Source organism: Petaurus breviceps, unplaced genomic scaffold, assembly GCF_028583685.1.
Source record: "Petaurus breviceps papuanus isolate PSGF00001 unplaced genomic scaffold, PetGlider_PUasm1.0 90760, whole genome shotgun sequence".
NCBI classification, from domain to species: domain Eukaryota; kingdom Metazoa; phylum Chordata; class Mammalia; order Diprotodontia; family Petauridae; genus Petaurus; species Petaurus breviceps.
Genome location: NW_027187338.1, coordinates 9,854,821 through 9,879,670, shown reverse-complemented (window position 1 = coordinate 9,879,670; position 24,850 = coordinate 9,854,821). Strand labels below are relative to the sequence as shown.

Below are 24,850 nucleotides of genomic sequence, written 5' to 3'. Positions count from 1 at the left end.
TGGTATTATTAGGTCTTGAAGTGTAAAATCTTCACAACCTATTATTACTAACCTATTAAGTACAAGTCCCATTGGGGAAAAATCCAACACATTACAAGAAGGGTCAACCTCTCTTTTTCCAAATTTAAAATTTCTCACTGAACTCTCTCTACAGCAGTCTCTAATAAATCTTGAAGACCCATGTATTTATTTAGAGAAGGATGAGCAATAAACTTCAAAACAAAAAGATGGCAACATTCTATCAGAATAACACAGTCCCTTACTGATACTTTGTCTGATGTCTCCTCATTTACATCTATGAAAAGCTAAGTTTTTCTGAAACTTGACACTAGCTTTACTTTTGTTTTGTTATCTGTCAGGTTCCAGTACTTGATGAATTCTGGGTATAAAATAAAAACCCACAGCAGTTTTTATGTAGAAAAACAATTTATTCCATCATAAGCACTTACAGTTAGTCATGGACAGTTAACAGGCTGCTGGTTGGAGAAGTTACCCCATTGTCCAAAGGACATCATATAAAACGAGTGGTCAAGGACTAATTTCATTTGTGTGGGGTTTGTTGGGAAAAATTTTTTTTTTAAAGAAAGGATAAAGGAAGAAAAGAAGCCATTCAGAATTTTAAAGCTCTTGGCAGCCACCAATTGCTCTGTTTCCAGATTACTGGGTAGTCTACCAGTAGTATATCTGTCAGGTAAAAACATACACCTTCTTTATAACCTGGTGGTCCCAAGTTAAAAAAAAAATTCACAGAAAGGAAAGAAATAATATGAAAACATAGCTCAAGAAATATACTAGAGAGCAAAACTATATAAGGTGAACAAAGATATTCTGCCAGGTACAGCTACAACATTTCACATGGCTGTTTGTCCCCCACCAGATGAGAAGTGAAAGGAGGGAGTAAACAGTTACTAGGGAAGAAAAAAATTAAATAAAACAACAAAAATTTAATAAGAAATTTTGACTGGTTACAGAGGAAACCAGCAGGGGGTAGGCCAGTCTACAGCAGGGATGATCTGTACCCTAGAAGGTTAGCCATGACAGTTTTAGTCTTTGAATCTCTATAAAAAGGGAAACAGTTCAGAAGTATTACAATGCTAATACCTCAGTGGCTCAGACTCCTCACTTGGATGTAAATCCTACCCCACTCTAATTTTACTTAAATTAGCCTGAAAAACTTGCATTTATAGCAAAGGAGGAAAAATAAAACACTCATGGTCCACTTCTTGCGGCTAAACCAGATTTCAGAGTTGGATTTGCTCATAAAAAGTTCTTGGAAAAAATTTAAATACGGGTCTGTGGCTCTGCTGAGTCAAGCTCCCTTCCCCCCCCCCCCCCCATAGTTAATAGTCAGAAATCATTCACTCTCTGGGTTAACAGGTACCTATAGAAGAATGTCTGGACAAAAAAAGTCTGTCTCAAAACCAGTGTTATCAATCTCAGGTTGGGAAGAAAGGGGAGTCTAAAAATCAGCACCAGTGCAGACATGTCTAGGACCCCTGTCCCTCTGGATCCACGCTTCCTTCAGGGTCTTCATCATTGTATATGTTTTCAGCCTGCCCCAAACAATAAAAAAAATTAAGAGTACAGAGGGAATACAGAATTTTTCTATAAGACAAGCTTCCCACCAAAACATATCAGGTTATTTTTATAAATGCTTCACCAGTTTCTTCCAGATAACAATACCTTTCCAACCTATTTATTTTTACAGGTACTACTCCAAACCCAAATTTATAAACCAGGTACATCAGGAAGAACTCGTGTGCATCCCAGAAGGGCACACTCTGGGGCTCCTTTATGTTGAAAGCTCCTCCATTTCATGTTATTATTAAATTTAATTAGCCTTCAATTTTTAAGGGACACACTGACTAGATAAAGCAAAGCATAATTCCTTAGTAACCAACCACTTAAATCTAGGGTCATAATCTACACAATGAAAAGGACTAAAGCTCTACTCAGGAGTTTTTATTTCACTATTAAATGATGTTTCAATACATTCAATAAGACCCTGAAACTTAGTGTGTTTAATATAACAATGTTTTCCAAGGTTTTTCAGCAATACTTTCATTGGTCTTTGAAGAATGATCTGGATTAAGACATTAAAAGCTCTGGCCAAAACCACAAAGTTTGTCAGTGGAAAAGCCTGGAGAACAAATCCCAATCTTCTAGCTTTCTATCCCTAGCTACTAGACAGGTGAGGGACAAAAGGTTTTAGAAAGACAAACATACTTTAGCTCACTTACTTTCCCTCTCCCCACTTCCCATCCAAGAGAACGAAAAAACACTCACCATCTGCCAGACTTGCATGATATTGTCTTCTGATACAGAACAAATAACCCAAGGTTCATTGGGGTTCCAGGAAAAATCTGATATCTTGGCAGTGTGACCACCATGAATAAACTGAGAGAAGGAAAATGAGATATTAAAAGCCAACAGAACCCAATTATTGGCTAGTTCAGAATACTTTGACTAGAGAAACCTACCAGTAATTCTGGCGGTCCATCTTCTGCATCTTCAGGTGACTGCTCTTCTCCAATTTTACTGCAGGAAGAAAACAAATTAAAACAAGCTTCACATCATACAGACATGTAAATGAAAATATATTTTCATAGCAAAAACTGAATAGTGATTTACCTCAAGTCCCAGACATTTAGCCTGCGGTCAGTGCCACTGGAAGCCAAGATTGTTTCATTGTGGGGAGACCACTGAACCTGAATTTAGGAAAGAAAGAAGTAGGAAAGGTAAGAATTAGAAGCTTGGTGGGGGAAAAAATCTCAAGTTTTCTAAACACTTTAATAGAAAAGTAATGGAGATTTTAAAATTAGGTCATAGAATTTTAGAGTTGGAAGGTACCTTAGGGGTCATCTAGTCTAACCTCCTCATTGTGCAGAGGGGAAAAATGAATCCCAGAGCAGTAAAGTGATTCATCCAAAGCCACACGAGCAGCTAATGTAATCTGATCCCTTTGTATTGGCAAAGCTAACAGGTACCTAGCATCTAGTTTGAAATTAACTAGATCAAGCCTCTGTTAAGAAACAAAAGGTATGAACCCGTTTCTAATGTAAAAGGAAGTTGCTGATGTAACAGGAAGGGGCAAAACAGGGAGGAGCTAATAGGTATATAAGGAGAAGCCCTAGCTGGAATTTCAGATCTTCTTGGAACCAGGTTTTGGATGCTGAAGAAGAGAGGCCCAGGCTGGAGAGAATGATTTTTATTTTGAGAACCTGAATGAAGTGATTCTTGGAACCAGCTGAAACTTTTTCTTTCTTTCTTTGCTTTTGGAAGGGGGAAGGCTGAACAATTGGGGTTAAGTGACTTGCCCAAGGTCACAGGGCTAGTTAAGTGTCTGAGGCCAGATTTAAACTCAAGTTCTCCTCACTCCAGGGCTGGTGCTCTATTCACTGCACCACTTGGCCACCCCCCAGTTAAAACTTCTGCTGAAGACTTCTGAGGGCCAGCTGGAGCTGCGGAGGAGCTGCCAGAGGAATCATGACTGTGGTGTTGGTACTTTGTCTGTTTGTGGCTTTGTTAAGCCTTGACTTCCCAGGAACAGAGACTGTGAAGGATTTAAGGTGGACTGGACACTGTTGAGCTTAAGTGTGGAAGAGGAACTGCATGGAGAGCTGGACAAGGGAACTGGGAGCTGTCTGCCTTTGAACCCAGGTGGCAGTTTGGTGAATCCAGGTAGGAGCTGGGACCATGGAAGGGAAACCATGAAAGCTCAAAGCCTGCTTCGAGTCAGGATGAAAAGACCTATCCATGAATATTGAGTAGTGATGACCCTGATGTGAGGTTTTGCTTTGGGACTCACTTTGGGAAGAGTTGTGTGATTTTGCCAGATGAGACTCTGGGCAGCTGTTGAACAGCTTTGAAAACCCAGATGTTGGTGCTTCCCTCTCTAGTAACTACTAACTAACTAGGTATGGATGTAAGGGTCAGACAGCTGGAAGCCCTGTCTGCTGAATTGTGTTATTTTCTGTTGAGTAGTAACTCGTGGAACTGTAATTTATTTGTGATTGTGATTAACTAAATGAATGTACTACCCAGGGGTGGAGCTTTGACTTTTGTCTTTTGTGTCCCTTAAGGAGGCTCCTTAAGGATGACTGAATATGATAGTACTTTGGTGAAAACTATGTAGCCATTTTAGTGATGTCATTGTGAATGCTGTATTTTGTTTTTCTGTGAATGTTTTGCTCTGATCTGTTATTGAATAAATAGTGTTCACCATACTATGTAATTAGAACCTTGAAAGCTGTTCACAGCAGCAGTCCTCTGGAAAGCTGCTGGTGTGTGGCTTTACAAAATGGGATGTGAACTCAGATCTTCTGATTCCAAAGACACGTTTTGTTTTTTTAGATAACACATTTGAGCTCCAACTCCCATACCTTTCCAGTCCTATAGCATACCACTCCCTTTGTTCTTTAACAAGTTTCTATCAAACACTAAAATCAAGGCCCTGTGCTACACGTTGGGGATACAAGAATGAAAGTGTTAAGATATATAAAAAAAGAGCTATAATAAAAAGAAGAAATCCAAATAAAGTGCTAGGAGAAACCTGAAAGAGACACCTCCTAGTTGAAGGAATCTAAGAAAGGCTTCACACAGAAGATGGCACTGGGGTTGAGCCTTGATGGGAAAAGTTTGGGCAGAGATTTGGGAAACAGTTTGGGGAAGGTAGCCAGTTTAAAACTAAAACTAAAATAAAGTTAAAGCAGAATTTCTCAAAGTATGGCTCATGGATCGCCAAAGAGGGTCCATGAGGTAAAAATTACATTCATAATAATATTAAGCTGTTCCCAATTAAGTCAGACATTTGCAAAAATACTTAAAACAATGCCATTCTCACTAATTTTTTAAAATATAAAGCATAAAACTGCATGAAGAATGTCCTGCAAAGTTAATTTTTATAATGTTACTTATGCTAGTATAACAAGGGCTTATTGTTGCTTTTAAATGAGTATTTTAAAATTTTCTGTTTAACTCCACCCCACCCCAAATGTGGTCAATTCAATAGACAAACTTATAAACTTTGGGGTCTTCAATAATTTCTAAGAGCATAAAGGGGTTTGAGAACCACAGAGTGAAAGCAACTTTAGATGAATGATGTATTCAATCAAATTCTAAAATTACAAGTAAACTACAGTAGTGCTTAAGACTGAACTAAGTCAGATTATTCCAACAACATTTAGTGAGAGAACTGGAAGAACAACAACTAAGAGCAAAATGGAATAGATCTGTGCTAGTGTTTTTAGATCCATTCTCATCTCTGAAGCAATACAATTTGGATTTTAATACCTCAGTACCTGTTGTGCTAAGAAGACAATTAAGATGAATTTGGAAGAGTGAATGAACCTAACCATGTAAACAACAAAAATTTAAAAATCAGTGCTGGTGGGAATAATTCTGAATGCATTTATACTAATTTTTTGAAATCTCCCAAAGAAGTCAAAAGATCCAAAGAAAAATCATGAATGATGTTATTAGAAGAAACAGCAATCTAGAAGAAATCATCATGGAACATATTAACACAAAATATCAAAATTTCCTATTTTTTTTTTAAAAAGGACAAAATGTAGAAATGTAGCCTTAAGATTCTCCTCCAACAAGGCATCTGCTATGCTTATGTTAATAAACATATAATATTCCTTGGGAGAGGCAATCACAGATACTTTTGTTCAACAATCCTGCAATTGTCAATATCAAGCAAGACATAAAAAAGGATGTCTGAGTATCAAAAGGTGTTAGGTACTGTCAGAGATGTTTATGTAAATTCCAAATGAAAGAAATTCTCTACAGATGGTTAGAGTCTTTTAAACGTTCCTTTTTGTAGATTAAATTGTGCTGATTATATCAAGCCCCAGAATATCACAGGCATCCTCAGTGAAATCTACAGCCACTTAAAGGAGATCAGTTCAACATTCCACACAGGAAAAGTGAATAATATACAGTCAAGTACATAGGCTTTTGGGGGTGGCCCATCAAATTAATCTAGCTATACACGAATATATAGACATATATATATAGAATACATAGACTATAGACAGTCACTGAAGATGAGCAGGGTCCAGAATTGTAAAAGTAGCAGAGTTTGAGGGCCTGGAATGCCTTTAGGAAAGTGAACAGTGCTATCAATTATCCCAAGATGCTCCTTGACATAAAGCTTTTTTATTTTTAATACCAATACTCTCCTGATGAAACTATGTATGGTATTAAATCATGAAATGCCATGTTATCCAAAGACTGAAATTATGGAAAACTCAAAGCACCAACAAAGCTTGTATTTGAAAAGGAAGCCAGTCAGTCACATAGTAAACTTAAGAGATGACAGGTGGACAACCTGAGCACTGGTACTAACAAAGAAGAAATGTTTTGATACCTCCTCTATCAGTGGATTAGTTACAGATAATTTATGCAAAGTATATCTATGGCATTATTAATCAGTAAATGGCTAAACAAACTGTGGTAGATGAATGTTATAAAACTTTACTCTGGTGTAAGAAACAATAGAGAAAAGTACATATCAACACAACTGAGGTAGAGTGAAGTAAGCTTAACCAAAACAACAATATACACAATGCCTACAACAATCTAAACAATAAAACCAAAAAGAAATCCAAAGTGAATGATGCAAAATTTAAAAAAACAAACAAAACTCCATAGAAAAAGGATGACAGGGGTGGGGCAGTCCACAATGCTGGTCACAACATATACTTTCAGACCTTCTGGATATACTGCTTGGTTTTGCTTACCTCCCCCCCAGCCTTTTTCCTCTTTTTCTTTAAAAGATGCCTTTAGATAACTCTCTGGGAGGGGGGAAGGAGAGGGTTACTGGGAGAAATTCCCATGATATAAAAAACAAGATTATAAAAAATAATGTTAGTTTACTTTTAAAAAGAACAAGGATGAGATGCCCTCTATGGTAAAGAGGTGAATAAGGACTGGTGGAAAAAGGACCCACCCAGTTAAGAACATGCATCCACAGAAGGATAAAGGCATTTTTACATTAAGGAACTCATCCCAAGTCTTGTGTTTTGATATATATAACTTTGTTTTATAAAAAACCACATACCTACTCTGTGTTCCGTTAGTCTTGCAACAGCCAAAACTATAGTTTATGGAGGATATTAAGGGATGGAATAGTTAGAAAAGTTTCATGAAGGAAGCAGGGCTTAATGTGGGCTTTGATGGAAGGGTAGGAAAGCAGAATGGCAAAACAAACAAAGCAAGTTCAATGGTTCAAAGAAGAGATGAGAATATCCACACCAGACATTATGGGCTAGGAAAATGATAATAAATACAAACTGGATAGGCATTATGGGACTAATTCACAAACGGGGATTAAAACAGAGCCAAAGGATCTTAAAATTTATATAGAAGGTAACAGTGAACTACTGCAAATTTCTGTTGTTCTTGTTTTTTGTATAGGGGAATGACATCAGAGGGAGCACATCATGGTAGTAAGAACACTGGTTTTAGAGTCAAAAGACTTGGTTTATTTATAGATCTATTACTACCTGTGTGCTTTGGGGTCAATCTCTTCATATCTCTGGGCTTCAGGTTTCCTCATCAATAAAATGAGAGGGTTGGTTTAGATTACCGCTAAAGTTCTGATTTCTAGCTCTAAATCTATGATCCTAATGCATGTTAAGGACGATTAGTCAGTGATATTTTGAATCAGAAGTGGACTTTATTTTCAAGTTCACAAAGTGCTTTATATACAGTATCTCAACAATTCTGTGAAAGGGTACTACAAGCATTATCCCAATTTTATTTTAGGTTTTGCAGGGTGGAAGGCAGGGCAATTGGGGTTAAGTGACTTGCCCAAGGTCACACAGCTAGTAAGTGTTAAGTGTCTGAGGACGGATTTGAACTCAGGTCCTCCTAATTCCAGGGCTGGTGCTCTATTCACTTCGACCCCCATTATCCCAATTTTAAAAATAAGGAAATGGAGGCTTAGACGAACTAAGTGACTGATCTGTGGTTACATGCTCATGTCCTATGTAAAAAAATCTGAATCCAGGTCTTCCTAGCTTCAAATCCAGCATTCTATTCACTATGCCAGGTTGCCTTTAAAGTCAATTGGGAAGAAGGCAGAGGCAGGCAGGAGAGGATGAGAAAAGAGGAAGTAGTATATTAGAAGATCATATGGCAGAAATCCAGATGTGAAGCAACATAAACAAAATTTATTATTTTTTTCAGTCCAGTGGGAGGATTTTTGTTTTGCTTATCTATATTTATTTGTTACTGACTAGCCTAGGACTACATAGCTTGAAGCAAGGGAAAAATAGGTCTTTTAACCTTGTAATCAGTACACTAAAGAGCTAGAAGTAAAGTAGTTTTAGATGCTCAGTGGAGATCATCAATTTGCACAAAGCACCAGTAGCTGAGCCATGAACTGAGAGAAAAAAAGTGTTGGAGAAGAGTAGAACAATGTCCAAACTTTACTTCAAACATAGCCTTAGGCTGACTGGCATGTATTAATAAATAGAAACTCCCAAAGGATATCCCAAGAAGACAAGTGAATATTCTAAACACATGCAATTACAAATGCCTGAGAACTGGCACAAAAATCCTTTTGCTGTTTCTCCATTTTCTTCTAGAGAGCTGTTTTTATTCATTTCTCCCTGGTCTCTGCTGTAACTGCTCTACAATGCTAGTTAGAAATATGGTCTCTCCAGTTTCTTTTCTCTTCAATAGTCTGGTCTAGATGTTTTAACTTCTTCAGAATAGGAACAGTGTCAGGCTAGAGACCACAGCTGGCTTGCTTCAAATGTTTCAAGCTCTGTCTACAAACATTAATAATTTATATTTATGTAGCCATTAATGTTTGTTCATTCAAATGGGTTTAAATTTCTAGCCATCACTTTACATCTTAATCCAACAGCTTTCTTCTCTGATCTTCTCTCTTGGGTAGACCCACAGGAAACAAAACAACACAACAACAAAGTTTTAAGCCAAAGCCCCACCCCTGGGGAAAAAGCCTTTCGAAAAAATTCCTTCCACTGCTCACAAACAACATCTTCAAAACAAAAAAAGCAGAACTGATTCCGATACAACTTCAAGCACATCCAAATCTGACCCAGCACCACTCCAAGAATCTGTTATTTCACTGGTATTAAGGAATAACTCATGACATGGACTGTGATCCTTTAAGAGGTTAGCAGTGTGTCTTAAGTGCCACTGTGGCTGAAAAATTCCTTATGCTGTGGCCAACTTGGTAAATTAGTTTCTCTGTACTTAATGAGGCTTGCTCACAGAAAACATAAATGAAGTGCATCCCTGGGCTGATGTTCAAAGGCTATTACCTGGGGAGAATATGCTGAGTTGACACTGCCTTTAAGCACATTAAGGTCACCTTCACATTACAATGAGGCAACAGCAAGGACTTAATATAGAAGAATTAGAACTTAGTTTTTTCAAAACAATTATCAGTGAAAACTAAAGTAAAGCTTTCCAGGAAAGCCCTCTGTAGGTTTATTTATGTGGGACAACAGAATCTGGCTCTTGTTCACAAGCAGAAAATTTCCCTTGGGAACACATTTTGTCGTGCAAAGTTAGAATTGGAAGCTCAGAACTACTTCTGTTACCTAAAATCCAGGGAACATCCCCAATAGTAAAGCAATCATTCTTACCTGGAATATTTCATCCTTATGTGACTCAAAGGAATGCAATTTCAGTTTCAGATTTCTAAGGTCCCACAATGCAACTGTCTAGATATAAGAAAAAAAAGCAAAGAAATAATTTCACAAAAAGGGGTAGACAAACATAAAACAACAACAACAAAAACCAAAAACTGCATTCCCTAAAAGAACTATCAGCCTATTCAACATAAAGAATTTTGGATGAATTCATCCTATGCATTTAGGTAAGAGAAATTAAAAACCAAACCCCTTACCTTATCAGCTGATCCTGTGGCAAGAATGAACTCACTATAAGGATTGAAAGAGAGACAATTTACTTCGGCAGTGTGGGCATCCACCGAGTGGCTTGGTTTGGAAGTATTATTTGACCGTGTGTCCCAGCTACAGCCAGGGAAGAAACAGAGCAAAATAGTAAGTTTAAGATTGCCTAAGTGTAAACTATCTGAATGAAAGAAAATAAAAGAAAAAAATCAAATTCTACATACATCATAAGCTTCTGATCATCAGCCACTGATCCAAAGAGAGATTCATGGAGCAGGTGCCAAGAAACATCTTCAACTACTGCTGTGTGTCCTGTGAATATTGTCTTTGCATCCACTACTTTACCTTCCTTTGGAACTGCACTGATGTCCCACAAGCAGATAGTCTTAAAAAGTAAAGCAAATTTTTAGATAGAAGAGTCCTCACCACCACCCACAATCCTTGTAAAAATCCAAATGACTAATCCCAGTGTCTCACTAAGAGAGGTTTCAGGGGATTGGGAAGATACTCACATGATCATCTGATGCACTGAGCAAGTGTCCACTGAGATTTGGGTTCCAAGAGAGCCCATAGCCCTCCTTTTGATGTCCACGGAGACGCAAGTCTGGGTTACACTCCCCAGAAGGGTCTGCAAAGGGACAAATTAGTCTTGTCACTTTAGCCTATGCTGGGTACTGAAAGGACCATGGCCAAGAAACTCACTATTTTTGGGGGGAAAGTTTCTCTTCCAATTCAAGATATTCATTTATTAAGTCTCACCCCCCCCCCATCTCCCAAGAACACCCTGAATAAACACACAACGCAAATGCAATAGAAATACCAAAGTCCTTTTCACTACAGAAAAGAAAATTCTTTTTTAAACTGAAGGGAAGAATCTCTAACCACATTCTGAACACAAGATGATAAATTATGCAAAGAATAATTAGCAATTAGTGTAGACTGAAAGGAGCAACATAATCCCATAGTGACTCATTATGTGGAGAATTTTCCTCTGGCACTAGGCATTTCTCCCCAGTTGAACACACAAGTGTGTCTATGTGGAAAAGAGAGTACCTGGTTTTGAAGGGTGCTTGGTGTAGTCAAAAACAAGAACATCACTGGATGGAGTCTTTGTTGCAATGATGCAAGGATTTTGGGGCATATAACGGGCCCTGTTCACTTCACCTTCGTGGTTAATCTTGATTTCAATTTCAATTTTCCCACTAACTGAGCCAAAGCCTCCAAATTCTGTAAATACAGGAAAAAACTACTGGGAGGACATCAAAGCAAGAAAAAGTATTACACATGTGCTAACCAAGGATACAGGCAAAGCTAGCTTCAAGGTGCCCAGTGTCATACCAGAAACAGTCATGAAAATCTGAGCAAATATTAAATGTTGAAAAACTAATCATTTAAAATCAAGAATAGTCTCAATTTTACCACAGAAAGAAGGGTCTTAAAGAAATCAGATGAAAATGTTTTTGAAAAGTTGTGAAACACCAGAGAAATGTCACATATTAGTACTATTATTCAGATATTAAGCCTAAAGGATGCTAAGCACATGAAAATAGCTATCAAAAAATGATTCTTTCCCCCGGTAACTCCCAATTACTGACAATTTCAATCTGATAGACTTTCATTCTGAACTTAAATTGTAAACTCATCAGCCCTAGTCCTTAATTTATTAACAATTGGAAAGCATTCTGAAACTACCATTTCTGATTGCCTCAGTGCCTTCATTCCCAGTCTTAGAATTTTTGTTTCAGGGATTTTGTACCTTAGGATAGTGACATTATTAGCTCTGTATTCTCAAACAGGAACGTAAAACATTAATATTATGTTTATATAAAAGTATTATAGATATATCAAGAGACAAGGTCATCTCAACACCGTAGACAGTCACAAACTAAACAGGCTACAGTGCTTCAAAAGGCAACTATCAATTGTAACTGTAAAGCTATGTAAGCAAAATGATAATGTTTAAGTACATAGTTAACTTTCACTCTTTGGAATGTCATAGCAGAGGCTATACTCGTTTACATGTATGGTTTGCTATGTGATTATCTCAGACACCCACTGATTATTATTTCTGTTTGAGAATTTTTTTTTTTTTTTTACAAAATACCACTTTCAAAATTAACATCTTTATTAAATCAGTTAAGAAATGTTCACATGGGGGCGGCCAGGTAGCACAGCAAGTAAGAGCACCGGCTCCAGTGTTGAGAAGACCTGGAGATCGAATCCCGGGCTCAGACACTTAGCACCCACCCAGAAACACCTGGCCGTGTAACCTTGAGCAAGTTACTTAACCCCAATTGCTTAGGGGCGGCAAGGTGGCTCAGCGAGTAAGAGTACTGGCTCCAGTGTTGGGACGACCTGGAGATCGAATCCCAGGTTCGGACACTCAGCACCACACCCAGAAATAACTGGCCGTGTAACCTTGAGCAAGTTACTTAACCCTGATTGCTTAAAAATTAAAAAAAAAAAAAATGTTCACGTGGAGGGTTTTAACAAAAACAAAACTTTTTAAAAGCATAATATGTATATTAGCAGCAAAATACTTTTGAGGTTTCCATTTTCAGCTATTTTTAAGATAGCATAAACAGTATATACATTAGCAGAGAATGTCAGAGTCCAGTCTTTATCCTAATTCTGTAATTTAGGTCTTCCAGTGCAAAATAATTTAGGACGCATGTGTTAATACTCCCTCCAACAAGTAAAAACAAAAAAATGCACAAGATAATCCTGGCACTACAAAGTCCTGAGACAGACTTTTTGGCTTAAGAATTCGCCATTACTTTAATCTTACCTCCTTCTTATGACATAAATCATGAGGGCTGCACATACATGTAAACTCACCCTTTTCTTACTCTCCCATAAAAAAGTATTAGCAGAGAACTGGATAACCTGGTATTTGGTTTCTGAGTGGGTTTAGGAAAATTCTGGTGACTATACAATATTGAACTAGTCCAATAAAAACCCTTTGATCTCCATATTGCTTTTCCATTTTTTTCCTATCTAGCGATAATGGTACATGTATATCACCTATGAAAGTGCCAAAAATATAGAGCATATACCTTAAATTTCTTATTTACATGGAAGAGTATGTACCTCATTTAAATACCCGTTTATCAGCACGTTACTACCAACTAGAAAAATGTTCCACTAAACTCAATGCCATCATAACTATTTAAAATTACTACTATTAAAATTGTGGGACCAATGTTTGCTCACGTAATTGTTTCTTCAGTGTTAATGGTCACTGACAGTCACAGATTAGGGCATCCTACTTTTAATGGTCTTCCACAGGAATAAAACTTAATTTTCCTTTGATAATAGCATATAATTTCTTCCCAATGACAAAAAGGAAGTCACAGTTATGCAATACTACATGTTTTTAACATAAGGAAGTAGAATGGCAACATTCACTTTCTTTTCTTAGTTTTTTTTTTTGAGGGCAATTGGGGTTAAGCCACTTGCCCAAGGTCACATGACTAATAAGTGTTAAGTGTCTGAGGCTGGATTTGAATTCGGGTCCTCCTGACTCCAGGGCCAGTGCTCTCTCTCTACTCACTGTGATACCTAGTCACATCACCTTCTTTCAAGTGTTAATATTACTAAAGAACTCTTACTACTCTTCAAAATACTAAAATCTATAAATATGATTTCAAAATTAATTTTCAGCTACATATTATACAAAAAGAGAACTTTCCATTTAATTCCCAAAATTTCCACTTTGACAATAGTAATAATTATAAGGGTTTAACCTATTTTTAAAATTATTTTTTTTACTATTTTATTTTTTACTATTATTTACTGCATAATGAATAAAGTGGGAAAATTACATCAAATTAAAAACTGAGAAATTCAAGAAAACTTTACATAGAAAAGAATAAGGTATAACTTTATATCAGCAGACTATTTTTCACCATCATCACAGGTAAGTTTCTATGTTAAGTAATATGATAACCTCCATTTTTCAAGGTAGACTGAATTAATTTTTATTAATATACACATCAGGTTACTGAAATGTGAATTCACATAGTTTTTCCCTCAAAGATGGTACTTGCAGATAGAAGATATAGATGATTACTTATCAGTGGAGAACCTCTCAGCCATGGCATGGGGCTGTCAGGCAGTGACAATAGCAGGAATCCAGGCCTGGCTCCCTGTGCACGCTGAGGGTGATGAAGGGGGGAAGGAGAAGGAAGAAGAGGTGGACCCCAGGAAAGCAACCTAGGAGGAGGGGACTAGCATAGCAGTCCCTGCCACTTCACCAATGTCAGATGCTGGGGCAGATGATTATGATAAGGAGCCAACTTGACATTTTTATATTGCTTTAAGGTTTGCAAAACACTTTACATTATCTCACTAGATCCTTATAAACTTACAAAGGAGCTATTAGAAGTGGTATTATTCACATTTTACAGAGGAGAAAACTGAGGCATACAACTTGTGATTTGTCCAGGGCCACAGAGCTAATCTGTGTCAGAGCAAGAATATCAACCCAGGTATTCCTGACTCCCAAGTCTAGCAAACTATCCACTATTCCAAACTCATTCTCTCACTGAGCACCTACTTCATTCAGAATGTTCTGCTAGGAGCCATGGTGATGCACTGCAGTGTACCTGTCCACAGTACTTACCCTGAGGAAGTTAGTTGGGGAAACAAAAACAAAAATCTAAGACACTGAAACAACAACAACAAAAAAACAGTTCATGACTATAACACTTTCATTTCAAAACCTTCAGTGCTAAAAACCTCTCAAATTCAAGACCATAAATACTGAGCAGCCTTCAGAAATTACAGGCTTCCCCCATGATACTTCTGGTTGTTTCTACAACTCTCAAAGGTCATGATATGAAGCAGAGGTTTCAAACTCACTTCTCAAAAACCGAACCAGATCAGCAAAACAAATAAAACTATGCTACAACACAGATAACAGCAATTCATGGTTTTCTTAGACAACATACTGCCACAGGCATCCTTTCTATTTCAGTTTGACACCACTGATGTAAAAGACAGAAAACAAAAGCAATTCTTATTTCCTTCTAAAGTCACGGATTAAAGGACCAGCCAAATCTTCATGTAGATAATACAAGGGTACAAACTCAAAAAGCTACCAAAATAGTAAGGGAGTAGGTCATTTTTATTGTAGTTATATCACTTCACCTTGGAAGAAAAGTCCTGGAGGGTATGCTATGATTTTCTGCATTATGGAGGACATCTGTAGAACACCAAGTTGAGGATGTTAATGTGTTAAAAAGAGAACTACAATTCCATAGGTAGCTAAGGAAAACTGACTACTGCTCAGTTAGAAACCTTTATTACTATTTTGATTCCAGTTTTCCCAAAGTCCTTTTAAGGGAGAAGACCTTTAGAACATCTTTAAAATAATTAGTATTAACACATTTTAAATTCCATTCAGTGTCAATTACAAAATCATTTTGTTTTCTTCAAAATTTAATATTAGTTTATTAACTATATAACTGATAAAATACTAGATGATCATCTTGAAACATGAAGCTAAAAAAGAAAACAGTTTACATCTTTATCTGGAGTGAAAATTTCCACCTACAAAAAAAAAATTTCCACCTAAGCTCAATAAATTATTTTCGGTTTATAACATTACTATGCCCTGGCAGTTGCTACTATGAACAAATGCATTCTGTTTAATGACAAAAGCAAAACTTTAGCCAGTTTTCACATTTTCACTGCTCTCACTACCAGTGTTTCTTTGCAAATGTTTTATACAACTGCCAGTTACCATTTACCTGAAATTAAATGAGGTCTAGCAGGCTCTAGGTGTCAACCTATTATTCTATCCCCCTATTAATCAACTGGAGGACCTTGGAGAAGTGCCAGAAGACTCCACTTGGTTGCTCTGGGAGATAAGAAGCTGCCCTCCTTAGAGCCATCCAAAAAGCTAGATTAATTATAAGGAAGCCTCAAACAGAACCACAAAGGTAGCTCCACTGCCAATATACAGCAGAAGAAAGCGAAAGATAGATAAGGACATGAGAAGCAGTTCCATCTCTTTTTAAACTTCATGCTTATTCTAAAAAATCTTTTTCTTGAAATTCGTCTAACCCAACACTTCTAATATTGTGGATCAAGACCCCATGAAGAATTTGGCAACAGTAAAAGATTTCTGAACCCACAACTCCTAAAAATTAATTAAAATTCAAACTTGTAATGAATCTGAGGTGTTTCTGATGGTGCTTGCCCGATTGCATCATTCAACTTCACTGAAGCCTTGGTTCTGAATACAAAACATGACCACTTTGCACTGCGAGTACCCCCAGGTCATGCAACATCGACCAACACTGGCAAACATGTAAAAGGGATTGTCACATGTGGAAAAAGCTTGACATTTAAAAAAACACTGGAAAAATAAAAAGTAGAACACTTAATATTTCTTTTTTTTTTTTTAAAAGGCAAGTGATTTCATCAATACCAATATTCCCTTCACCAAGACAGATTATAACTCCTCCATACTACTTCAATAATTCATTTTCTGTTGAAAATTTGTCCTCCCTTCTAAATTCCTTCTGCCTTTTGAGGGTACTACCAACCTTCTAGTCACCTAGTCACCCTCCATTCTCTCTCAATTCTACCTCTCCAATGTCTTCCATCCAAGCCCTCTTTCCCTCCATGACTGGTCTTCCCACCTCCAGTTTTTTCCATCTCTAATTCATCCTCCATGTAGATCCAAGAGACAGCAAAAAGCACAGTCCTTCTATGTCATTCCCCTACTTAAACTCCAGTGGCTCCCCAATGCCTCTGGGAAAAAAGATAAACTCCTTAGTTTGGCATTTAAACCCTTCACAATTTGGCTCCAGTCCACCTTCCCAGGCCTACTGCAAATTACTACGTTTCACACATTCTATGTCCCAGCCAAACCGGTCTTCTCATTGCTTCCTATACATAACACTTCACACCTCCCTTCTCTGGATCTCTTTTTACAGGCTGTTCTCCTTGACTGGAGTATTCTCGCCCTCCTGACTTTCCACTTCAGTCCTACTAGCTACTCTTAAGACCTAGTGAGCTCAAGTCACACATCCTACCTGAGCACTACCCTGATTGTTGCTAGTTTCCTTCCTGTCCCCTTGCCAAAATTACTTTAACATTCTGTATTAGTCTGTGTACATTTTCCCCAGATGAATATTACCTCCTTGACATCAGAGACTCTCTGATTTTGTCTTTGTATCACCCCATGATGCAGCACAGAACAGGTACTTAATAAATGCTCACCTAGTGAATGAATGTATACTTAGCTAATCTGGCCCTATTGCAGAGTCCTACCAAAACCATCAGGGCTTGTACTCTGATGGGCTAGCTTTTAAGAACTCAACCAACCTCTACACCATAAAGAGAAACTAGAATAAAATTCCAAAAGCCAGGAGGGGTAAAAGAGGAATATAAAGGTGAATAAATGAAAAGTAAAATAAACAACGGGAAATATAAAAACATTTAAGCTGTTTTAACACATGCAGAACTACAAAAATCAGATTTGTCAGAGTTCATCACCAAATTGCACACAGAACAATTTTCAGGCACGCCTGATAAACTTGTTTTGGCTAGTGGCCCATGATCAAGATACACATACAGACCTTGATCAGAGTTCCTTTTGCATCTAGCAGTACACTGCTAAACCAAAGAACTGAAAGTCGAACTGCACAATTTTGACAAAAGAATGCCTAGGGGCGGCCAGGTAGCACAGCGAGTAAGAGCACTGGCTCCAGTGTTGAGAAGACCTGGAGATCGAATCCCGGGCTCAGACAGTTAGCACCCACCCAGAAACACCTGGCCGTGTAACCTTGAGCAAGTTACTTAACCCCAATTGCTTAGGGGTGGCCAGGTGGCTCAGCGAGTAAGAGCACCGGCTCCAGTGTCGGGATGACCTGGATCAAATCTGGGCTCAGATATTCAGCACCACACCCAGAAATAACTGGCCTTGTAACCTTGAGCAAATTACTTAACCCCGATTGCTTAAAAAAAAAAAATGCCTAGCAAACAACTAGAGTAGAAGGCATATACCTTAGATGAAAGAATGGATTATGATCAATTTACATCTCTTATAGGGAAGGGAATACTCAACATTTAATATTATTCAGACTAGAGATAGGAGGAAAATAAGTTCATCTTCAGTCTGCTGCAAATGACTCAATTTATACCGTTCCCAAGGGAAAGCTGTTAATATAACACACCAGAAGCACTCAAAATCTTATGGTCAATAAAAATAGGATAGAGTTACATGGCTTACTTTTAATGAATATACATTGTACTTTCCTTATAAGCTTAACTTCCTTTATACAGAATAGTTCCTTATCACACAGATTATCAACCTATCTAAATAGATGTCTGAATCCTTATTTCCTCTATTGTCAGTAGCTTGATAATATAAAATAGAAAGAAAAAAAACTATAGCATGCTGGCCTATACATTTTAGGGGTCAAATAAACACTTTGTTGAGTTAATAGGAAAATTCAGGAGTGGTAAACTAGACACTGGCATACTAACCTTCCTACACTGCTAACCACACCATTTAACAAATGGGAGTCAATATAGGTACTTTTCTGATTTTCTGCCATTTATAATTTTGATTAAGTCTAATATTCTTAGCCAAATTGTCTGCACCTGAAAAACTGAGTTAACATTATCTGACTTACCTATTTCTCACGGCTGTCAATTAACATTAAAACGTTTTAAAATGTTTACATATTGTACAATGCAATATATATTATTGACATCCTAGTCCCATCAGCAGACAAAAACAATCTAAACATAGCTCTGACTTGGTTTTTTTAGCTCTCTTATTTACCACTTTGCCACGACTGGGTGTTAGACGGGGTTGGGGGGTGGGGGTGGGTGTCAGTTCCATGACAGAGGTAAAGGGTCAAGTAAAGGAACATTCAAGTGGACATAGTTAAACTTCTTACTCTACTATAAACCAACAAGGATACAGTACATTTTGTTTTCCCAATCTAAAAAATTACTAGTATACTTTGTTTCAACCATAAGTAGCCCTTTTATTGTTTCCCACCACTCTTGCAAAAATTCACAAAATTCGCAAAAATAAAATGCTGGAAACAAAATATGCTATGAACCCCTACCTCCTTTCTCACTGTCATAGTGAGAGGCATCAAACTGAGCATCGTCATTGGGGAGCTGAACGCTGGCTATCACAAGATGGTTCTGTTCATCTGACGTGTGTGTGCCCAGGACAAGCCGATGAATGCTGAAATCTTTCCCTTCAGGTCTGCAATAGCAAAGCAGGTTACTCTAATGAATCTCTTAAGTACTGGGTCTATGGAATGGATGCTTTAAACTTAATCAAAGTGCTTCTGGGCTATCCATACATTATTCTTTTGAATCTTCCATAGTGTGGGGACATGGCAGGCACTTTGAAAAGTAGTCTGACTTTAGGAAAGTAATTTGGGGAGAACTGAAGAAGCCAATGCACAAGGATTCATGCATCAAACAGAAGATTATTTCTTAGAATGGAATAGAATTTCTTAGAATTCTAAGAATATTTCTTAGACTATCAGTGAGTTTAAGAGATACCTGAAAAAGCATCCCTTCTAAAACAAGCCTTATAAGAAAACCTTTGTTTAAAGATCTCCAGTAATACCTCTCAAGACACTCTCATTTCATTTTTTGTTTCTCATTCAGTTGTTTCTTACTCTTTGTGACCCATTTGGGGTTTCCTTGGCAAAGATACTGGAGTGGTTTGCAATTTCATTCTCCAGCTCATTTTACAGATGAGGAAACTGAGGCAAACAGGGTTAAATGACTTGTCCAGAGTCACACAGCTAGTGAGCGTCTAAGGCCACACTGGAACATGAGTTTTCCTGACTCCAGGCTGTATACCCTATTCACTCCACCACCTAATTGCCCCATTTTACTTTTAGGCTCCTATTATAGTTTTTCCTTATGTGTTTCTTTTTACAACTTTGACACAATGCTCCTAGTTTATCCTTCTGAGGCCAGAGACCAAATCTAATCCCTCTTCCCCACAATAGCCCTTCAAATGTATAACACTGTTACCTCCCCTCCTTTTAAAAAATTTTTCTTTATTACTATGAACTTGAAAGATATCTTTTCTCTCAACTAAACATGTCAATCATCCCATTGCACAGACCCAATTGAGGTCTTTTTAACATACTGTTCATCTTTTTCTCAGTTATCAATATTTCCCCTAAAATGTGGTACCGAGGATTGAACAAGACTCCAGATGTGGGGCTAACAATGGAAGGTTATAATAGGACTATTGCCTCTTATAGGAATAAGTTATAACTTATAGGAAGTTAGGTCTCTCTTAAAGCAGACTATTATATTCATTTTCTGAATTTCCCATCTCACCAATGACTCAGTTTACAATCTGCTAAAAGTGTAGATTTTTTTTTAGATTAAGTGCTATCACTCTCCAATCTTGTATTTGTGGAACTAATTTTTTGAACCCAAGACTGTATATTTATCCTATTTGCTCCCCACTATCACTTTCAGGTTCTTTCCTTATCTCTATCACTCAATAACCTCTCTTCTTTGAGGCTTATACTATCCTTATCTACCGCTCAATCAAAATTCTGGTAGCTATTGTCTACAGACTCCCAGGTCATTACCCTTCCTTTCTCAATGAGTTCAAAACCTGCCTTACAATTTTCTCTCCTTTCCAACTCCTGCCCTCATACTAGGGGACTTCAACATACACATTCTCCTTCAAATATCCTAACCATTCAGTACCTTGATCTACTCACTTCCCATGAGCTATTCCTCCACTCCACCTCAGCCACACACAATGATGACTATACCATGACCCCATGATCTTCCCAGCACCTCCATGTTCAAGAATTCTGAAATCCCCTTATCCAACCATAATCTATTAGCTTTTTACCTCTCCTTCTGCCTTCCCTTATATAGCCCTACTCTTTATTGGCTCTGTAACTGCCAATCCCTTGACCCCTCAGTTTTCTCTCAATCCATTCCCACTACTCACTCTCTACTCTTCTCCCCATCTTAACTTCCTGATGAACCAATTCAACTCTATAATGTTCTCTCTTGAATTCCTTTTATCATATTACTGATTACACCCACCTAAGCTTGAGTCTTTGATCACTCTAACCTTTTGTTGCTTTCATTCACAGGCTGTGTATGATGATGGAAAAAAAATTATGCAACTGTTCTAGGTCCACTACAAATTTGTTATACCTCAACTGAGCCTTCACTGTAGCTAAGCAATCTACCTCCCTTATCAACTCACTAACTCACTCTCCTCAGCAGTTCTTCCAAACCTTGAATCTCTAATTGCTTTTCAGACATCTCAAACTGGATATTCTGTAGACATCTAAAACTCAGTATTGTACAAAATCGAACTCATTATTTTTCCCCCTAACACCTCCCCCTCTCCGCCACCCCAATCTACCTCTCCTATTACTGTAGAGGGCAACATCATCCTTCTAGTCCCTCAGCTTAATAACCTAGAAGGCATTCTGGATCGCATACTATCATTCATCCTCACATCCAATCTATTGCCAAGGCCTCCCACCAAAGTGAATTTCTTAAAGCACAGGTCCAATTATGTCAGTGTCTGCCCACCTCTACCCCCGCCTCCAGGAGCAAAGGCAAAAGCAGATGTTTGGCATTGAAAGCTCTTCATAATCAAGGCCCCTCTTACCTTTCTATTCCTCTTACACCCTACTCCCCAGTATGTATTCTCCAATCCAGCAACACTGGCCGCCTGGATGATCCTTGAACTAGACACTCTACCTCTCAGCTCTGGGCATCTCTCTGGTCCATGCCTGGAATGCTCTCCCTTCTCCACTCTGATTACAGACCTCCCTGGCTTTCCTTAAGTCCCAACAAAAACCCCATTCTACAGCCCCTCTTAACTTCCACTTTCCCTCTATTAAACATTTCTGATTTATCCTATACATAGATTGCTTTGCATATATTTGTTTGCATGCTGTCTTGCCCATTAAGATTGTAAGCTCCTTGAGGGCTCTTTTGTATCCCTAACATTTAGCACAGTGCCTGGCACATAGTGGGCACTTACCTCAGATTTAGCTCTATGTTTTATGCTTCTGAGACCTTTCTGAATTCTGATTCCATCTAGGGTATTATTTGCCCCTCCCAGATTGTGTGTTCCAGAAATTACATAAACATGCCATATGTTTAACACTACACCCTAAACAACACACCCAAAGAGATCCTCGGGGAGATCCACTAGAGATCACCTTCCAAGCTAACATTGAATCATAGTGTTTACTTTTTACGTCCAGACATACGGCCACTTCTGAATTCATCAAAATCAGCAAGGTTAGAATCAAAGAGCTACCCACATCTGCAAAATGTAGGTAGAAAAGGGGAGATACCTATTTTGGTGGTATTCAATGTAAACAACTATAAATTACTGAAGAGACAGACAGATTACTGACACTGGAATGAGAAGCACTTGTTTCAAACCCTGCCTTTGACAATTATTAACTGTAAGATTGGGTCAAGTCACTTTACCACCTCGGGCCTCCATTTCCACAGCTACAGAGAGTCTAGACTCAAAAAAACAGATTTTAATGGGCACATAATTCTGAATGAGAAAAAAATTACACCTTTGTTTTTAATATCTAACTGAAACCTGGCAGTTTCTTTAACTGTAAATTTAAAAGAGGTAATACTATTCTGAGGAGTCTAGAGGCTTCATTAGGCTGCCTAAGCAGTACGAGACACACAAAAAGGTCTCAAGAACCCCTGGACTAGATGGTCACTGGGGTCCCACTTAGCTCTAGGGACTCTACGACTCTGCACCTTCTATGTGTATCTTCAGCCTCAAAAGACAAAAGTGAAATAGTTCCTATTCTCAAGAAATTTACTTTCTACTGGGAAAATACAATATGTACACATATAAGTATGTATAAGGATGAGAATGAAAACCTTTTGTTAACTGAAAATTTTTTTTAAAACCATACAAATGTATTTAAGTTCAAAATGAATAGAAAAAACATATAAACATAAATGTATTTTAGATATCCATAGACAGGCAAAGGCCCAGGCCTGCAACAATAATAATAGCTAAAATTATATAATACTTTTGAATTTGTAAATTGCTTTATCAATATTTTATTCAAATCTCATAACAAGTTAAACACTATTATTCCCTATTTCTCAGGACAGGAAATTGAGGCTTCAAGAGGCTAAATGACTCGATAACAAGAACAAAACCAGTGTAAGAAGAATTTGAAACCAAGTCTCTGATTCTAAGTCCAGTGCTCTTTCCACCACTCTCTGCTAATGCTATTAGAAATTACATTACCCTAAAACAAGGTAAGTAAAAATTTTATCATCTATAGCTTTAAGTACTATACTTCCTCAGGACCCTAATGCCATACAAAGGCAATGAGCTTTACTGCTATGCTACTAATACAGTAAAGACTAGAAATGTTTATTAAAGTCTGATAATTTTTTAAACCTATTTTAACATTCTAAATACACAAGTATTTTTATTAGGATGGCTAAATGCAAGTACTATTTCTGTAGTTAGAGGCTTCTTGGTCAGTGCCTTACAGAGTTCTGAGATTTAAAAGTTCAAAAGGACCTTGGAAATGTTTGAAGACTAACCACTCATTTTACAGATGAGAAAACTATAAGGCTAAGTGATTTGTCCATGGTCCTACAAGTGGTAAATGGTCAAGCCAAGACTCTAAATAGGGTCTTCTTCCTCCAAATCCATCATTTTTAGAATTATGCTCTACTTCAGTTTGCTACAACCTTCACATGACTACTCAGCTCACCAAAAAATAAAGCCAAAGTATTTCTTCTACATTAGCAAACTCTTCACAGTAGTGCTAAAGTATGAAGTTACCCAAACTATTTTGCCTCTCTTTCCACACACAGGAATAACAAAGCATCATGACTAGTCCTACATACACAAATAGCTATCAACCAATTTAGATATAGCTAGGTGGTTGTGATAGTAATGGAATAGAAAGATCCCCCTGTATTGGCTTGGTTTTCAAATTGATTGTGTTAAAACCCAGAGCTTGTTAATCCCACCTGTGGGATGGACTTGTTGATGTGAAAAGAGAGTCCTGAACTGGGAGGAGCTAGTGACATAGATTAGGAGAGACAAGAGAGAGGCAGAAGAACTTTTTGGAAGCAGCAACCTCGTGGAGGCAGAGAGAGACTGAGAGAATTGCTGGGGGGCCACTTTGAATCGCCCTGGACTTTTGAGACCTGCCCCCTGAGCTGCCAAGGACTGAGGAGACATGGCTGTTTTGCTGGTACTTTGTCTGTCTGTTTTGATGTCGTTTTGCCAGATTTGTCTACTGGTGAAAGACAGTCCTGCAACAACAGCACTGTCCTTCCCCAGTGGACAGTATTCACTCTGTCTGCAGGACAGTCTCAGGAGCTCTTAGTCAACAGCCAGGTTCCAGGACTTCTTCAACAAAAGGACTGTCCAGCATGGGACATTTACTAGCTGTGTAACCCCAGGCAAATCACTTAATTTCTGTCTCAGCTTCCTCATCTGTAAAATGGGGATAATAGCACCTACCTCTTAGAGTTGTTGTAGTGTTTTAATAAGATATTTGTAAAGCTCCTTGCAGACAGTAAAGACCTAAATAAGAGCTTACTATTATTTTGATGCCACTCCTAGTCCTTTTAAGCATTAAGCTAATTCAGATCACCTGGTTACATCTGGAAGCCACTGTGCTGTCAGGCTGGGCCACTCTAGGGCATGGGTCATCACTAAGTCATAGAGAAAAGGAGTATTTTTTTTCCATATTTTATACTCTTCATTGATCACACGTTCTTCCACAGCATCATCAAAGGCTGCTAAAAAAAATAAAATAAATGGAGTTAACCTCTAAGCATAAGTACTTTGAAAAAATCATCCATGGCACACATTTCATTCCTCAGTTTGAGAGGGACAGGGATATCCAGCCCATTGTAGAATGTATGAACCCTCCAAACCTTTT

At 37.9% G+C, this 24,850-nt stretch overlaps 1 protein-coding gene across 2 annotated transcripts in view; it reads right to left on the bottom strand.

Moving 5' to 3' along the window:
• Nucleotides 1-407: 407 nt before the first annotated feature.
• The window catches only part of RBBP4 (RB binding protein 4, chromatin remodeling factor), a 25,613-nt gene continuing 1,170 nt past the window's right edge, over nt 408-24,850 (bottom strand). Inside the window, exons 2-12 of one of the 2 annotated variants that reach the window (XM_069068118.1) lie at nt 24,560-24,707; nt 18,995-19,140; nt 10,953-11,126; nt 10,412-10,527; nt 10,124-10,284; nt 9,893-10,019; nt 9,630-9,707; nt 2,632-2,708; nt 2,481-2,538; nt 2,287-2,397; nt 408-1,553 (exon numbers count right to left, since the gene is read on the bottom strand). In XM_069068118.1, coding sequence (XP_068924219.1) covers nt 1,488-1,553; nt 2,287-2,397; nt 2,481-2,538; nt 2,632-2,708; nt 9,630-9,707; nt 9,893-10,019; nt 10,124-10,284; nt 10,412-10,527; nt 10,953-11,126; nt 18,995-19,140; nt 24,560-24,707 — 1,262 coding nt within the window. In that variant the 3' untranslated portion in view covers nt 408-1,487. The remainder of the gene's footprint in view (nt 1,554-2,286; nt 2,398-2,480; nt 2,539-2,631; nt 2,709-9,629; nt 9,708-9,892; nt 10,020-10,123; nt 10,285-10,411; nt 10,528-10,952; nt 11,127-18,994; nt 19,141-24,559; nt 24,708-24,850) is intronic. The other variant, XM_069068119.1, reaches the window with a different exon arrangement.